At 39.6% G+C, this 18,699-nt stretch overlaps 1 protein-coding gene across 1 annotated transcript in view; it reads right to left on the bottom strand.

The window, feature by feature from the left end:
- GRIN3A (glutamate ionotropic receptor NMDA type subunit 3A) overlaps positions 1 to 18,699 on the bottom strand; it is a 140,213-nt gene that overhangs the window by 77,279 nt on the left and 44,235 nt on the right. Inside the window, exons 2-3 of the mRNA XM_036888524.2 lie at positions 16,117 to 16,721; positions 320 to 1,367 (exon numbers count right to left, since the gene is read on the bottom strand). Coding sequence (XP_036744419.2) covers positions 320 to 1,367; positions 16,117 to 16,721 — 1,653 coding nt within the window. The remainder of the gene's footprint in view (positions 1 to 319; positions 1,368 to 16,116; positions 16,722 to 18,699) is intronic.

Raw genomic sequence — 18,699 nt, forward strand, 5'->3', positions numbered from 1 at the left:
TCTGCTTTGGGTGACAATAATACTTTGTCAGACTGTTCTCTGATAGCCATCCTGTCAGACAGCTAAATAACACAAGCAAAAACTTCACCAACAGATGTTGCTACCATCTGTAGAAAGAACACTCCCTAAACTCCCTCACTTTTTTTCACTTCATGAAACAATGACATATTTAGTTCATCCACACAAAAGACTTTTAGACTTGATTATAGATGGCTGAGAGGATATTCTTGTGTCACATGAAAGGACAGAGATATACGAAAGCATAAAACATTACATATGGAGTTATAGTGGACAATTAAAGAGTAAAACGAAGTATTACCTTAGGGTCATGTATTCCAGAAAGCTCTTCATAGATCTTCTCACCTACCATGACAGCAGCCAAGTTTGCTGTGTATGTAGAAAGGCAAAACATACAGAAAATGGCCCAAAGGTTCATCAGAAACCTTCCAGTCCAGCATTTTGGGGGTTTAATGGCTGCTGTTCTACCAAACAGGAGGGCATAGCAGACATTCAAGGCTGAAGAGAAAGAGAAGACTTTACTTCTATTCCGCCCCTTGGGAGTCATGCCAAAGGGGCTCTTCCATTCATACAGAGTGAGGAAGATGGCAGTAATATGAAGAGCCACGAAAATCCCCAGCCACAGTGTCCAGTGCAGTGGCCACATGAAGGCTCCAATGGGAGCTGCTGTGTCTCGGGTCCTCACTAAGATGCCCAGGCTGGTGGAGAAGAAAGGACTGGTGAAATCTACCACCTGGCTCCGTGCAGTATTGATGCTGAAGGAAGTGACTGCCATGTGGGCTGACCCGCTCAGGAGATCGCCCACCAGCCCAGTCCAATGCCCATTTTTCCAGGCTCCGTACTTGCCATCCCCAACAATGTAGAGGTCGAAGTCAAAGCTCATGTCTTCTGCTAGCTTTTCCAACAGGTCGATGCAGTATCCATAGCAGCACTTCTTGAATTTGATGGGCACTGTATCATTACTGCTACGGAGGCTGCTAAAAAGGCGATCCAACATGGAAGAGTCCTTAGTCATGGGGTCCAGACAGAGCCGGCCAGCGGGGCACAGGCCCTCCTCCTCCACCTCCCGGGCAAAGACAAATGGGTGCTCGATCAGAGTCACCACCCTCAGGTGTAGCTTTCGTGGGTGTTGGAAGTGGGTTTTGTGCCTCTGCGCCTGCTCTGGCCATATTCCATAATCCATGATGATCTCCCCCCGCTGCCAGCTGCCCAGACGGGTCCACACAGGCTTTCCCATGGGGTTGTGTTGTAGATTCCAGATGAAAAAGTTGTTTTCTGAGCTGATGATAGTGGAACCTTTTACTCTGATGGAACCACTGAGGCCTCTGAAAGTGGTGTTGGCTAGAAACCTGGCAAAGAGGAGTAAAGGTAAAAAGTAAGGAAGAGAAATAAGGCCAAAGGCAGGAAGCAGTTCTCATCTTTGCTTCCCTTCATAAAAAGAAAGTCTAATTTTAAAAAGGGCACTACCTCTAATTTCTTTAGGAATTAATCATCTGGGCTCTTTCTAGGAGAGGAGTCCTATTTCACTGAGTGAATGAGGTCTCAGCCTCACGGTCTAACACCTGGGCTAGGTATTGACTCTTGATCTTACTCCAAATCTTTTTATTTCTATTTAAGGGGTATGCTTATTATTTTCTGTTATAAAATGTTAATTATATATTCTCACAACTTCCCAAGCTATAGAGGTTCTTAGCATCTTTAACGTGTCTCATTTCTATGGTCTATTATTTTTGATTGCAAGTAAATCAGCTCAATCAATATATTTTTGGTGCAAGGAATGAGCTTTAACAAGTATACGATATCCTTTTTATAATTGCTTAAAAATTGCATTCATAATTCTAGAAAACAGCCGAATCATGTTATCAGCATTTCTCCTTTTAAAGTGAGAACAATCAACACATCTGTCCCCATGAGGCCAGTCAAAGCTGTGTGTTGGATATTAGCCATGGGACAAAGATGATGATACACAGACTTGCAGATAGATCTCAGGGTAGCCTCAGGCTACCCTCCCTCTAAGTCATTAGAGAAAAACAATTGGCTCTGACTCTAGAGACAGCTTCTGCCAGAAGTTGAAGGAAGGAAAATTGCCAACTGAATGATATACTGATTCTTAACCCTGTGAATAAGGCACTGTCAGTATATGTTCTGATATGGACAAGACAGGAAAATGCTTGGTTGCAGCCTCAAGTTTGGGGAGATAAGACAATAAGAGGTAACATACAGCTTGTGGCGCCTGTGTGCTCTTAATTATGGCCTTGTGTCAGAATAAAAGCCCAGACTTCTGTTTTAAAAAAAACCCTCAGATAAACATGTGTCTGAATATTGGTCCAGTCACCTTCTAGCATCTTCCTTGGATATCAGTTTACTAAACTCTTAAGCTTGAGTTTCCTCGTCAGCAAAATGGAAAAAAATAATACTTCCTCCATTGCAAGGGTTGGGAATATATGCATATACCACGGCACAATAAAGTACATACCACACCTTTTGACATAGAACCCATGTTTCGGGTATGGTAGCTATTTAATGTCATGCAAGTCTTTTCAATAGAGGCTGTCCCCAGGTCACTTTCTCTAGTCTTCTAATAGAACTTTTCTAGTCGCAGACACCAAGTACTTCCATTATGACAAACCCATAGAGGGTACTCAAGACACATTTGAAAAAGAAAAGGAACTACACTGAAATGTGGAATGTAACATGGCATGTTTTTTTAAGGCATCAGATGATGCAAGTCTGGGTTCTCAGCAAAACACACTCATCCATTGCCTGCCACAAACATTACTGTACTGGGTAATTTACAAACCCAAATACAAGTAGTATGAAGCTATGCTGCCACGGGAGGGACATAGAAAAATCAGAAAGTATGAAGAATGTACTAATTTTCATTAGATATAAATGTAAATCACATTTGAAGATGCTACTATCACTAAATGCAATGAAACTGCTCATTTTGGTAGATTGCGTGTAAGGGTAATTATTCACGTAAGCTCTCCCCAGTGGAGCTCTGCCACTTAAAGTGAATTCTATTTTGCAACAAGTAATGAAATCTCAGTTATCTTCGACTTTAAAACAGTTTTCTGCTTCTTTAGAGAAGTAGGGAACCAAATCATTAAAATATACAGATTAATCAATTGATAATTACTTAGGTACTATAAAGGAAGGGTGACTACAGCTGTGCTTCTGATGAGCAACCTCTATTAGGTTTGTTAAAAGACACACACACACACGCACACAGAGCCTAGTAATAAATATATACTTAAGTTGTCTCAGAAAACAAGTCTTCAGAAATCTTTCAGAGATTATGTAACTCCCTCATTCCAGTAAAACCTATTCCTTGTTATCAATGTTAAGATAACATTTGAGATGGCCACAGTGGAGGGACAATGCTGTTATCTCTGAGGCCTTCATTTGTCACAGAAAGGCAAATCAATCAGGGTCTACAAATCTTCAATTTTTCCCAGACAAGAAAACCCAGTGCTCACTTCACCATACAACTCGCGTCGAGAAATGAGGTCTCAGAGAATCCCCATTTATGACATATTATTTCTGCTTATATTTTATTTTCAGTTTTACAGAGAGGGCAAAGTGAAATCATCTCATTGATAGCTTTTAGTCATAGTCAACTTCCCTATTTATTCTTTGTAATGTAATAATGCACAGCAAAGTTTAAATGCTCACTGTGTTAGTTAAAATATTAAAAGCAGGAAATCTTGCTTTCACTTAAAACAAATTTTTACCATGTTCCTTTTATTTTGCCCCAGACTGGGGCAACCCTTGTCAGACTGGGGCTTGTCTGGATGGACAAGCAAAAGGAAAATCAGGAATAATTTTATTGGTGAGGCACTGATACACATACCAGCAGGCACTGTTCTTAGCTCTGGAGTTACCGAGATGAAAGACACTCATTGTTCTCAAGGCGCTCACAGCTTAGAGATGGGGAGGGAGAAGTGACCAGGCAATTCTCAACCAGTGCAAAGAACATCGCGAGCGAGATGAACCTGGGTGCCCTGGGGACAGCAAGCAAGGGCACCTGCACACTGCCCTCTGGGGTGGCCAGGGGGGATTCTTAGAGGAGGAGGTGTCAGCCCTGAGTCTTGAAGAAGGAATTAGAATCAGCCAGGAAGAGAAGCTGGGCACCAGTGCTGTCAATCCAGGTAGATGCCTGGGCGAAAACCAGAGACAGAGACATCAGGCTGCACGATGGTAGATAAGCGGTGAGACAGAAGGCGGGAGATGAGGGTGGGGAATGAATTCCAAAGGCCCTGAGGTCACGATGAAGGTAATGGGGAGCTATTGAGGGGATTTTGACTTGGTGGGGGTACATGATCATCAGATTTGATTTTACAAAGTTTTCTTTTTCCCCTGCTAGCTCTGTAGGAAATGGATTGGAAGGAGGAGGGGCTGAGAATAACATCACGTGTGAGAAATAATGCTCCCTCCCTCCTTCACTTCTTTTCTCCCTCTCTGCTTGTTTCATAAGGGGATTCAAGTGGCAAGGGCTAAAGTAGGAGCAGACGTGGAGAGAAGATGGCTTAATCAAGAGATATATAGTCTTCATAAAGAAAAGTAGTGATTTTAAGGGGCCAAATGCACAGGGTTGCATTTAGTACACAAACCACACTAAGAATATGTGAAACTCAGTTTGACAGAAGGTCGTATAAAAAGACCTGGAGTAGTTAGATGAATATCAGCTCGATGTAGGCCCATAGAGTAATGTGGGTATAAAAAAGGAGAAAAGTGCTCTTACATTATTTTAATAGAAAGCTAGAGCCTGGGTTCCTGGGACCAATATGAGCACCATCCTCCATGCGGATCACACTACCGCTCCAGCCTACACAGGAATTATAAACAAATCTTCCAGATTCAAGAATATCATGAGGAAAGTAAGGAGGTGGGAAATGTGAGGGGGTCCAGTAAGCACCACAATATGATGGGAAAGCAGAGAAGAAAAATAAGAGAAAATAGTACAGGGAAAGCCAATTGCAATTATAGAAGTGTCATGACTTTTATGAGATTGGATTTTATTTATAAGAAAAGGGAAGCCATGCAGATTTCTGAGCACAGTAGTGATATAACCAGAGGTCTGTAATAGTAATATTGACCTGTACACAGGTAAAATGTGTATATAGGAAAGAAGAGACAGTGACCAGGAGACCACTTAGAACAGCACTACAGTAGCCTTGTCCTGGTGCGGTAAGGCCCCAGATCTCACTCTATGAGAACCTAGTTTAGCACGGGACCTTACACACAGACAGTGTTTAACAGAGCAGTTCAGGCATGTATCTTTTTTAACAGCAAACCTTCCAAGATACCACTGTGCTCAAAAGAATGAAACTCATTAGCTAATTTGCTCTGAGCTAACTTATTACTTTTGCAAAAGCTCCCGATTATGTCACTAATGAAGAATATGTGTTGATTTGTATAGAAGTTGCATAAAATTTGCACTTTGCAAATTAGGTAAAAAGTGCTTTTGAGACAGTTCAGTGTCTCAAAAGCCAGATCAGTGTTTAATATATTTAAGATATATTTCAGAGGCCACATTTGTATATGACACTTCAGATACTAATTAAAGGATTCTCTTATTCATTAAAACAAATGAACAAAGATGTTAACAAAACAATACTTAACTCATTCAGTCATTTGTCCATTCAAGATTACTCACTATATGCTAGGCATTGCTCTTGGTGCTGGGGGATGGAACAGTGAACAAAACAGACAAAAATCTATGCAGCTTAAAGTCTACTGAAGGAGACATACTAAAAATGGTAAATAGGTAATATGTACATGATGTTAGATAGTGGTACATGCAAAGGAGGAAATATAAAGCAGAGTGGGTAGTGATGGGCGATTAGATTAGAAGCCAAGAAGGGCCTCTCAGGGAAGGTGATACTCGAGCAGAGCCGAGGAAGGGGAAGGTGCTGACCAGGGGACCTGGGTCAACGGTGTTTCCTGTATACAGAGCAACAAGCCCAACTTTCTTCAAGTGGGACTGAGGCTGATGGCCGAGGAACATCTTGGGGAGGGAGGGGCATGAGGCTGAAGATAAGGCTGGGGAGAACAGGATTTTGTAGGTCACTGTGAGTACTTTGTTTCTTCTCCACATGAGATGGAACACCCCTAGTAGGTTTTGAGCAGAGAAATGATATGACTTACATTTAACAGGGTCATCCAAATGCTATGTTGAGAATGACAGGGGCAGAAGCAGGGAAGACCGGTTAGGAGAGTGATGGTGGTTTGGACTGAGGTAGTAGCAGTGGAGATGTGAGAATTAGCTGGACCTTGGTACATTTTGAAGCTGAAACGGATAGGATTTGCTGATGGCTCATATATGGTTGCCAGGAAAAGGAGAGGCAAGGATGGCACCAGAGATTTTGCCCTGAGCACCCAGAGGGATTGAGTTGCCGTTAGTGGAGATAAAGACAACTGCAGGAGAATCAGGTTTGAGGTGGGTGAGGACTGCAAGCATTTTAGTTTTGCTTACGTTGCTCGAGATACCTTACAGACACCCAAATGGAGATGTCAGGTAGGACAGTAGTTGGAGATGGTCTGGAGTTCAGGAATGAGGTCTGGATTGGAGATACAAATTTGGGAGCCATCACTCTACACATGGTATTTAAGAAGACCAAATGAGGTCACAGTATGAATAACTGCAGATGAGAAGTCCCAAGGACTAAGTCTGGGGAACCCTAACACTTGGAAGCAGTACAACTGAAGAAGAATTAGCAAAGGAAACTAAAAAGTAATTAGAGATGTAAGAGAAAAGCAGGCTGTACTGAGTTCTAGAAGCCAAATACAAGCAATGTTTCAAGGAGGGGGCAGTGATAACTGTGTCGAATGCTTCCAAAAGATCAAATAAAGTAAGGACTGAGAACTGATCATTGGCTTTAGAGATGGGAGAGTCATTTCAATGAAGTATTGAAGCCTAAGGGATAATGGGAAGAGTGAAACTGGAGAATATTCTGTAGAGGCTTATGCTGTAAAGAGGAGGAAAATGAAACAAAGGTGGAGGGGAAAAACAAGTTAATGTGTGTGTGCATGCACATGTATAAACATGCATATATGTGATACATGTGTGTGTATAATGTGTACATAAGCACAGGCTTTATGCTGATGGTAATGATAAAGTAAAAATAGAACAATTGTTGATGTAGGAGAGAAGTGAGAGAATTCCCGAGAGAGAGAGAATGCTCTTGAGGGGGCAGAAGAGATTGTGCTTCAAGGTCAAAGTGGAGGTGGTACTCTTTGCAGTGTTGAGAGAGAAGGGTGGACACGAGAAAAGGCAGAGACTATAGGGCCCAGAGGCAAGTAGATGGGCGAATGGGGACAAGAGAGCCCGTGAAAGTTCTCTTCTGATTACTCTCTTTTAGGGTATGTAAAAAACAGATCTCATTGTCCTCTGCCCTATAATTACTGGAGGAAAGTTTTATTGTATTGTTTCCAATATTGGACAGAAGGTATTCTTAAAAGTATAGAAAGCAAGGACTTTCATAAGAAATGTCTTCGATCAGTTCCAACTGGTATGTTTACTGTTTTGCTTTCCCACTTGACTTTTCAGGAGTCAGTTGTAAACAACTATCTGGGCCAGACATTTTTAAGAAATAGTAATTCTTTAATCACTTTTTCAGTCACTTCTATTAAGCTTTCCATATCTCTGGGTCAATTTTGGCAAATAGTATTTCTTTGGGAATTTGTTGCTATAGAAACCACATATAATATCATTTATACTAATCTGAGGATTTCTCCTCAATTAATTTTGTTTTGTTTTGTTAATTCCTTCTTTTGATATCTACTCCTACCTCTCTCCTAGTTTTTTTGGATGAGGACATATTTGTGTCCATGCACTCTTTTTAATAATAGAATGTTAGCCGCAGGGTTTATCTTAACTTACCTGATTAATTATTCATGTACTGATTTTACTTTTTTAAAACTTGCTCTAAAATATACTAAAGTTAAATAAAAATGTCCCACTACAAATAATGTTGTCATGTTCTTAAATGATTTTTTTAACCTATTGCTCCCTGATTTTTCTTCTATCTTATTCAAACATGTAGAGTTTAAATAGTATTGTATTTTTATACTTATTATAAATCTGCATCTTTTCTTGCTTTTAAACTGGTTTGGTAATGACCCATTATCTCCAGTCTTCATTCTGGTGATGACATATGAATCTACTTTTGTATTGTTTAAATGCATCGTCCTCATGTATCTTCTTCCATGCCCAGCTGTTTATAGGTCATATTTCTACATTATTTCTACTTTGATCTTTTTCTCACTCACTGACTTAGCTCTATATATCTACTTCTCTCATTTGCTTATTTCTCTTAAAATTGCCCATTTTTCTAGCCTTTTTCCCCCTACTGTTGCCTTCCATTAATCATATCTGTACATGGGAATATCTATTTTGCTCTGTAATGCCTTAAAATTAATGTTTCCCTTTGGGAACTTTCTTTGTATTATTAAAAAAAAATCTGTATCCTCATTCTCTTCTGTCTTGAAAAATGAGCTGAATTTCTTTTCCCATGATCATCTCATCATATTTAATATGTTCCCCTTGAGGAATGAGGGATTTCTTCATCCTCCATAAAGCTCCGTGAAAGATTTTAGCCTGTGAGAACTTAATTTCAATTTTTTGGCATTGCCTAATTAGAAATCTTCAGCTATGTTACTGCTAGTGACTTTCTCTCAACTGCCTTCCTGCCAGCACTGCCTAATTCCTTTCAGGCTTACTTGCTCCTATGCACTGAATCTAAATATTTATTTCTTGGTCACTCTTAATTTAGCTCTAGATCTATCGACTGTAGCAGAAAAGCTCAATAAAACCCTCTTAGTATGAGACAAAGGGATATTCATTAAGTGTTCTCTTCTCCTTTTGCTGAGAGGAGAGAAGGAGAGTTTGGAAAAGATCCATTGTTGTTCAGAAATCTCATCTTCTCTTCCTGTGATTCATGTCTACAATCATGTAATGAGACTTCCAATCAAAACCTCACACCCTCCAAAGTCTTAGGCCTTTGCATTTATCACAAGCTCATGCTTACGTAGGCTTTTTTTCTGCTCTTTACACTGAAGAGCCCCAAACTATTCTCTGTTTGGATAGTCCTACGTCTTTCAGAAAACATACTCAGTTCTGAACTTTCACAACCTCTACAGATCTCCAGTTGTTGAAATTATAAGCCATTTATATTTGGTTTTTAATCCATGTGTGTGACTTTTTCTTAATTCTTCAAAACTTTTTCTAATTCCTCTTATTCCCTAAATTGTTCTCATTTTGTGTCTTTTCCTCAGGCTGTAGATTATTTCCCTTCCTCTATTCTTACAGGTTCTGGCATGTAGGCTAATCTACGGTTATCTCATTATTCCTTTATTGCTCTTTCACTTATTTTGTTTTTCTGAGTTTCCTGTTCTCTTTCTTGTTCCTCCTTTTGGTGGACTTTGTACAAAGGAATTGTCAATACTCTGTCCTGTTAAGAAGAGCTCTTGTCTTGAATTAGCTCTTACCCATCCCTAGTTAATTTAATTCCTTTCTGTTCTACTTTTGGCCCCCACTCACTATCCTCTGAAGTCCGTCATCTGTTTACCTCCCTTTATTTTTTTTGTAGTCCTGGAGAAACTCTGTCTATCTGCACAGCCAGTTGTTACAAGTCCAGCTTTCACTCTGTGGCCTCTTTCCCTGGAGCCTCCTTCCCTTTTGAATTTGCCATCGTAGCCACAGAGCTTACCATGTGGTTCAGTTCTGCCAGGAGACATTGCTTTGATCGTGCTCCCCATACATAGGAGAGCTCTCCATATCGAACAGTAAGTGGAGATGATTTTTTGAGCTCCATGTAAACTGACTCCTTACCTGTCCTCTCTAATCCTCCTTAGTAACCCTCAAATACGACTGTTTGGCTCCATCTTTGATTTTCTAGACCATAAATCTGTGAAAGCATGGATTTTGACATTCTCCACAGTAACTGGGTCACATTTTAATATACATTTCTGGGCTGTGTTACTATTGGTCTGCGAGGGAGCCCCTATATCAAGAAATCGGACACATGAATACAGTCTCTCTTCTCCCGCTTTCATGTGGCATGATGGGCGGGCACCCTGGCACATTTTTGTTCCTGTGTTTCCCTCCCGCACTGTAGTTGGATCTGTTCTGTACTCTCAGGTCGTTTGTCTTTCTCTCTGCTCTTCGGTGTGAACCCTGACTCTTCTCCACAATTACGGTTTGTTCCCACCCCCTGGCCTTCTTGTCGCTTTGTATGCCTCCTCACCTTAATTCATTCCATCTCTCTGCAGCTGCCTCCAGCACTAGTCCAGGAGCTCATAGCCCTTCCCACTTTGCTTAGCACAGCCCTGGCAATGAGACATTTTGCAGTATTTACCAGTTAAGCATCCATCTAAAGAGTTACAAGGTCTGGAGATTGAAACGGCCCAAGAGACAGAGCTAGAATTCAGAGTAGAGCTGCAGTATTGCCCTCTGTATCTTCATACCTTTTATTTTTGACATATTTCCAAATTTTATAGTAGATGCATACAAAGTAAAAAAAAACTCAACAAAGAATACAATTTCCTTTCAGGCAAATAAAAGCTTGGAAGCTCTCCTAATTTGGAAAATTTCCACAGTTTAATACATGCTGGATGCTTGGTTAAGCAAATTTGAGCTGCATTAACCAAAACAGAGTCCTAAGGGAATACACATTTTCCAGTGTTCCTTACTGTGCCCCCCACGAAGCGGTGACAACTTCAGATTCAGCTCGTGGCATGATTTAAGTAACAGAGAGGTGGGGTCAAGTTAAAAGAATTTCAGCCAAATGAGTCTAGTGGCAAGGCTTCCTAACAGACACGTCTGAAAACAGAGGCCTTATGTGTCAGTCCCTAAGGTTCATGACACCAATGCCTGTGTTTTCTGAAAGCACTGATTGCACAGAAAGCTACCCTAGGATTAGTGGAGGACACACGAGGTCACCCTACCACCATGGGTTCTTCTTGCAGAGCCCAGGAACCAGTGTCACCAGCATCCAGCCCCTGGCTTCCAGGTTCAGTGCAACTGCATTTCTTTCGTACATGTTAAAACACACAGGCTCACTGGTTTGGCTCAGTTGAAGTCCTTAAGTCAAAAACGCTTGTACCTGAGTAATCATGCCTCCTAACTTATATATCTTTTGGTTGAAAGAAAATGCATTACAAAGTAATGGGATCCCAGTTAAGGAAGGTTTATATTAATTCTGAAAGAGCCTGGAATTTGATTCAGATGAACTGGTTTAAATCTTCCCCTATAAAATATTAGCTGAATGACCTTAGGCATGCCACTTAACTTTTCAAGGAAGGAATCTTCATATTAATTAAGAAAATTAAAATTTCCAGAGGTTAAACAACTTTGCCAGGGTCATAATGCCATCTAAGTCATTGCAAAGGTGGACAAGGGTATCCAAAATTAGAATTACATCATGAAGCTTCAAGTTCTTCTGGAACTCCTCTAATAACCAGGAAGGTAATGGGGACAGGACTGTCATCAATGTATACCTTGCGTGTTTTGAATGGACATTTGTTTTAATTTTTTTTTCTGAAGCTTTCTAGTGCTTCACAATACCTGGCACATTATAGGTTCTGAATTACATGTGCAGAACAAATACATAAAGCAACACTTACTGTTATTGATAGGCCAGTGAGTCTTGGCACTGCTTGACCATGTGAGCATGAAGATGAACATACCTTGGAAGGGAAGGAGCCTCAAGCCTGATGGGCCATTCTTCAGGGACAACTGAGAGGGAGGCTGAACAATACCAACTAATACCAGAGGGAAAACCACTAGTAGGAGGGCTGCTGTCCCAATGAAGAATGATAACCCAACAACTAGGTCAAAGAAATGACTAAAAAGTATGGATAATTAGGGGAACATAACCTCTCATGGTGAGAGAACAGAAGAGGGTCAGAAGCCTCTGACAGAAGGGCCTCTGTCTTCTATTCTTTATGTCTCCAGCATTAGCCAAGGGTCTCACCTAATATTAGTAAGCTCCACAAATGTTTGTGAATGAATAAATGAATTCATCACTGTCTGCCTGAAACAGAACTGAACTGCAGAAGCTCCTCAAAGAAGCAAGGCAGATTCCCAAAGCCTGCTAAGGAAGTAGAATAATTCTCAGGACTATGATTAATTTGCCAAAGGGTTGGAACCTCTTAGCCAAGGGGAACGAAGTGTCTATCAGTGTCTAGGCATTTGGAATTCCTCAAGAAACGGAAAACTGCCTGTGATCAGGCTATGAGAACCCAGGAGCTCTTCTCCAGGAGCAACAGATTCATCAGCACTGGGCCTTCGGAGAAGCACAGGCAAATCTTAGCCCTAGGAACAGCAGCAAGTCCCCAAAGTCCCTATTGCTTTCACCAGTCTTTGTTTAAATTACAGTAAGGGAGCAAATGCAAGCAAGACTAAAACCAATTTTTAAAAATAATAACAATTTTTATATCTTAATGGTTTTTAAAAATTACTTTTAAAAATTAATTTGATTTTTAAAATTACTTTTTTTAAAAAAGAGAACTTACTGCTATATTACTTTATTGGGTTAATTTGTTACAGCATGATGATCTTACAAATATGTCATGGCTGATGTTCTGCCATTCCAGTGACATGTAGTATGCATACAAAATGCAAATGAATTAGCTTGGCATAAAAGCCCTTTGTGGTATGCTATCAAATTAACTACTCTTCCAGAATCATATCATGTCGAATCCTCTTCACATGCAATGTGTGCTCCAGTCACACTAACTTTCTTTTTCGGGTCTTGGTGAATTTGCAGATGCCATTTCTTGTGCCAGTGAATTTGCTCCAAACCAGAAAACTCTCATTCCTTTATCAAGATCCAATTCCAGTGTTTCTCCCTCATCACCAAGTCTCTGAAAAGAGTCCATTATTTCCTCCTCTGTGTACATGAACATATCTCTCTTTTTAAGAATCACCTATCCTTTTTTAAATAGCCATTTACTTAGTTTTCAACTTCAGGAGCTAGGCCGTCACCCAAACGTGTATATATGAAGTTATTACAAGATGATATATCAGATATCATTGCTTCAAATAACTTACATTTAATAAAACAACTTGCAAATAAATTCTTAAAGATCATGCTATGAACTTGGCTCCAAAGTGTTTTTGTCTATATTTAATTATGATGGATGTTTGCTCTGGTGTGCAGGGACCCAGGAAGAATAAAATCCCTTATGCCTTAAATTATGTCCATGCAGTCTGCCATGAGAAATGATCTTTCTAGTCTAAAAGCCTATGCAGAAAAAAACATGTTTTTGGTGATTCCATTAGCATTTAAAAATGTTAACAATTCCGTCAGCTCAAACTGAAAATGACTGTGTGAAAAATCAAAGCTTGTGTAACTGACACTGGCTATTCATGGCTCATTATGCTCATGACTCATTAATTCAGTGAGGAAGTGGGGTCAGTCTCACAAAATTTAGGAACAATTAGGAAAATTACTATATGCAGATGTGACTTGTGGACTGAGAATATAACAAACTTTCTAAAGGATTGTGTTTGACAAAATAAGAAAGATGAAAAATCCACAGATGTTTTATGGCTTTAGGCAGCTTTTCAGAGTTATTCATTATAAAGCCTCCTTCCAGGGATTTACCCACTTCCCTTGACCCTTTCCTGAACACTTTGAAACTTTCTTTTTGACTGTATTCCTCAGGGAGTTTAAGAAGTCCTAGGCCTATTTCCTGAAGCTCTTTGAGTTCATTCTCAGACACATCTATGGAGATGGAAATATTATCACTGACCCTTACACATTGTGAAGTGTCGCTGGGCACCAAATTTCACAGTCTTCTGTTACAATTTTCAAACTTTATGGAATAAACATGTGGAAACAGTAAAAAAGGCAAAGGTTATCCACTAACCTAGAACAGATGGTAAATATCTAGGTAAGTTTAAAAAACTATGCTTTAAAAATTTTTATGAAATTTTATGTATCTGTCAAGCCCCCATTTTACTTCTATAGTAACAGATGATGTACAATGTAAATATAAAATGAAATTTTCTTTTCTTCTATTTCAATTTCAGTAAGTATCTATTAAGTGGCTGCTATATGCTAGGTGTTAAACTAGGCTGAATAATGGTTTCTCTACTTCATAGAATTTATATTTTAGCTCAGGTGTCAGACACATAAACAAATGATGATGATGGAATGGGATAAGTATCATCATATAATTTCATGTACAAAATGTCATGGAATCCTTGTGAAAGAGGTTACATCACTTTAATATAAGTTAAATCTTGAGGAGCCAGAAATATCAGTTTGATCTTGATAAAAACCAACCCCTAGGATATATACAATCCAAGTCAACAAATATTCCTCTTTGTAGTTTCTAAACATTTTTAGGATCCAAACAGAATCATTTTTCTTAAGTTCTCCATTTTACTTGTGACAGAAATATGGTAAATAATGTAATGTAGTTTTCACAGGGCGTTTTTTACTGTCTGTTGTTTATAGCTGTCCTTCCAGAATAATGACTACAGAATTATAAATAAAGGCTTTGTTTCTATTTTTTTTAGGAAGGAGAATTTTCATATTCCAGATAAAATCCTGAGCCTCAACTGCATGCTAGTTCAAAAACAGTACATTAAACCTTCGTAGCAGCTGTAAAATAAAAAATGTATAGATTTTAATCTTGCATTTCAAATCAATATGGTTAAAATGGAAAGTTCAGATGATAGAACATCTAATTTCACCATTAATAGAGTCCTAAAAAGTGAATTATGAATTATTTCATTAGCAACATTCCTTAAGGAGTGCATAGTCTATGCTTAAACTCTGCCTGTATACCACATTTAGCATGTTGTCTTGCACATAGTAGGTGCTCAATCCATACACATAAAGTTAAATGCAAAATGCTTAGGATCTCCAGAACTTTCATCAAATATTCATGTTTTTAAAAAATTTGAGACACTATGAGATTGCTGTGTGTTCCTCAAGACAGTCAGAGCCCCTGTTCCAAGTAGGATTTCTAAAAATATGGCCAGCCTAAGCTAAGACTTCACCTCTGAAACAGCAATGATTCTCTGATTTATCCTTTTTGATGACAGGGGGTCCTTTTCAGAAACAAAAATGTAGGGCCCTATAAAATATCCTTTAATGATATTCCCCCTTTCTCAGTGATCATGAAAACCATCTCTGTGCATAGGGCAATTCTTTAATTTAAATGGGCTTTCTCATTCTAGCTTCCTAACCAGATTGATGAACTGGAGTAAAAAAGGCACTTAATTGAAATTTACCTACATAAATATAATAAGTATAGCATATAAGTATATACTATTATTATGTAAATATAAAATATAAATGTAAAATACTTTTGTGGAACTCTTCATTCCACCTATGTATCTATGTCTGTATGATCTATCACAATGACTTCATGGAGAGTAGATCCATAAATGGACTTAGGACACAGAAAACTAAGACTCAAAGAAATTAAGCAACTTGACTAAGTTACACAAGTAGTAAGTAGCAGAGCTAAAATTCAAGCTCAGAGAGTCTGACTCCAAAGGTCTATGTCTTTAAACCACTACTCTATACTATCTTAAGCATCAAGACTTGAGAGGAGAGAGAAAGGTGCATTTCCTGTGACTATATTTTTCTCTGTATAGGTTGAGAGAGATTTGTCCATGTCTGTTGATGACGGAAAGAGTGAGAAGGGATAGAAACGTTTGCTGTGCACCTACTACGAGCTGAGCATAGTGTTAGGCTTTTCATATATTATTTCATGGTTTCTTAATTATAATATATAAAATCATTCAACATTATCCTAGCTTACTAATTAGAACAGTGAGGGTCAGAGTTTTAAAATAACTTGCCAAGGGCACACAGTGATTGACTAAGCCAGGGTTTAAAAGCAGGACTGAGAGTTCCCCACCATACCCTATGGTGCATACAAGTCTGTAGATTGAATTCCAAATGACAGATCATGAAATACTAGCCTTATGTAACCAGAAAGCCTCTCAGAAATATTATTAAAGTTTAAAACTACTCAGAGTCAAGATTTCTGCAAAGGAGACAGATAGGGAAGTTTTACTTCTTAGCAAAGCCTAATCAATGGGGATGTAACCCATGCCTTGCAACCTACCTTGATAAATATTGTCCTGAAGTAAGATTTTCAGCTTCCACATCCATGCAATTCATTGTGCTCGGAATGAGAGCAAGTTCTGGCTGGATCATGGTGGCGGTGGCTACAGCTCTTGCGACCAGTTCCATGGCATCTTGAACGTAGTACTCAAAGACAGACTGTGTTGTTTTTCCATGAGCAATGAGCCCTAAGGGCAGACCTTCTGTCCTCAGTTCCTCGACATTCTGGGAATCCCCCAGCACCCAACGAAGCTCAGCAGGAGTTACACCAAACTGGGTGGTAATTTCAAAAATCCGCCGGATACTTCTCATGTCGCAGCCAAACATCACCACTGTGGGAGCACTGTTCCTGACGCTCTCCAGCTGGACATGCAGGGAGGCCAGGAGGTCCTCGGCTGGGGAAAGGTCGGCAGTGATGTTGATGACAGACGTGAGGTGGAACTTTGAATTATTCTGGGTAAGGAGGAGGAAGTCGGTGACGTTCCAGTCTTCTTGGCACAGCAACAAGCTAAAATTGTACCAGCTGTTCATGGTCAGGATTGAGACCGTGACATCAGCATCAGAACTTAATGAATTTTCTAAACTCAGCTGTAGGTGAAGGGGATTCTGTATTTAAAGACATGAAAAAGAAGAATTAGAAAGCATTGGCTAAGGATGATAAATAGGGTACTTTTGCTTTCTTATGAGGCTTAACCCCTGTGATATTCAAATGCCTCTGGTATAAAATTCCGTAATTTAGAAACATGCTTCCTGTCTAATGAAATTACTGATTCCTTGCAACTAATTTCCTTATAATTTGCTAAAAGTACCAGAGGGCAGATTATTCTTGGTGTAAATGTCAGAGCGACACGCCATACATTTGGTCTTAAATTTCACTAGGCTGTCTACTTCCTTACAGACAGTCCCCTTCATGCGTCCTGCTTCTAACTATCACTGTTACTAACTCGAGCGTTAGATTTTCCTCTTAGGTGAAATAACTGAAAGAAATTACTTTGCTTTCCTTTGAAACTAATAGCAGAGAAATCTTAAAATAGTGCAGGGACTTGAAGAAGGGTGGTGTGGAAAAATGATAGATGTATCTTAGTTTCCTAAGCTTCCAGCCCGGTGAGGAAGGCACTTCTGATATATGCAATGCTATGGTCTGAATGTGTTCCCCCAAAATTCATATACTGAAATTCTAATGCTCAATGTGACGGTATGAGGAGGTAAGGTCTTTGGGTAGTGATTAAGTCACGAGGGCAGAACCCTCATGAATGAGACTAATGCCCAAGAGGTTTGAGAGGGCTCCCTCACTCTCTCCACTAGGTGAGGACACAGCGAGAAGTCGGCGGCCTGCGGCTCAGGAGAGGCCTTCTCCCAGTTATACTGGCACCTTGATCTCAGACTTCCAACTTCTGGAACCGTGAGAAATAAATTTCATCGTTTACAAACTACCCAGTCTGTGGTATTTTGTTAAAGCAGCCCAGATGGACTAAGACATATGGGATAATTAGCAATATATACATCAAGATAAAGTATGTAGTTCTATGCTGAAGGCTTGATTACATTTCTGTATATACTAAGAATGGATTTTTGCCATGAAATGTGAAATGTGTGCCACTTAAATACATTTATGTAAGTTCCGTCACAATTTCATCTACTTATGGAATTCATCAAATTAATGAAGGACGAGTACTTTATTTGAAAGTCACAAGTTATTCATCATACAGGTGAATTAGAAATAGTCCTCCAATGAATAAATTTGCTCTTGTTCTCCCCAGGAGCACACATTTAATATTAGCATCCTGAGAATGTTCAGCATAATAACTTATACATGGTAGGCACACAATAAATACTGGCTGAATTGAACTCTGTTCTCATTGGGAACTATTAGACTATTGGACCATTTTTGAGAACTTGCCAAACATTCAGGTCAGTAATGTAGGTAGGAAAAGAGGATGGCTTTCTCAAAGTTTCAAGCCCTGTACAAAAGTAAGAAATGTAACCTCTCCTCACATCACCAAAAAAATGTGTAATGAGGAATAGGATTTGAAGTGAATTTTAAATTCTTTGAAAGACCAAAAGGATTTTGATGTACGTAGAACAAGGAGTGAAGATTCCAAAGGGATTCATGGGAGACAAACTCTGACCAAAGGCAGTAAATGAGAGCCATCAGGTGTTACGTAGGATGGACGCTTAAAATTTATTCTGAGACTTTGACTTCTGTCCTTCCAAATGATGCTTTGGAGCAGGGCTGGTGATGATAAAAGCAGAGCATTTGGAAGATCACCTATGGGCAGCATTCAGTAGGGAGGAGGAAAACATGCCTCGCAAGACCTTGATCAGGACAGTGCCCAGCTGGTGATCCTGGTTTCCAGGCTTGGGATGCCATTCAAGATCTTGAGATAAGAGGAATGGAGGCTTCACTTCCTCCTTCTTACTAGAGGTTAATACAAATTGCTCCAGGGAGTCCCTTCTACCCTCCTCTTTTAGCTTTCTCCCTTTCCTTCTTCCTTTTAATTTCCTCCTCTGCCTTAACTCTCTTCCAGAAGCAAAGAGCAATGGGAGGCAGGCTCTACATTAGGAGGTAGGAACAAATCTTTCC

Source organism: Manis pentadactyla, chromosome 3, assembly GCF_030020395.1.
Source record: "Manis pentadactyla isolate mManPen7 chromosome 3, mManPen7.hap1, whole genome shotgun sequence".
Lineage (NCBI taxonomy): Eukaryota > Metazoa > Chordata > Mammalia > Pholidota > Manidae > Manis > Manis pentadactyla.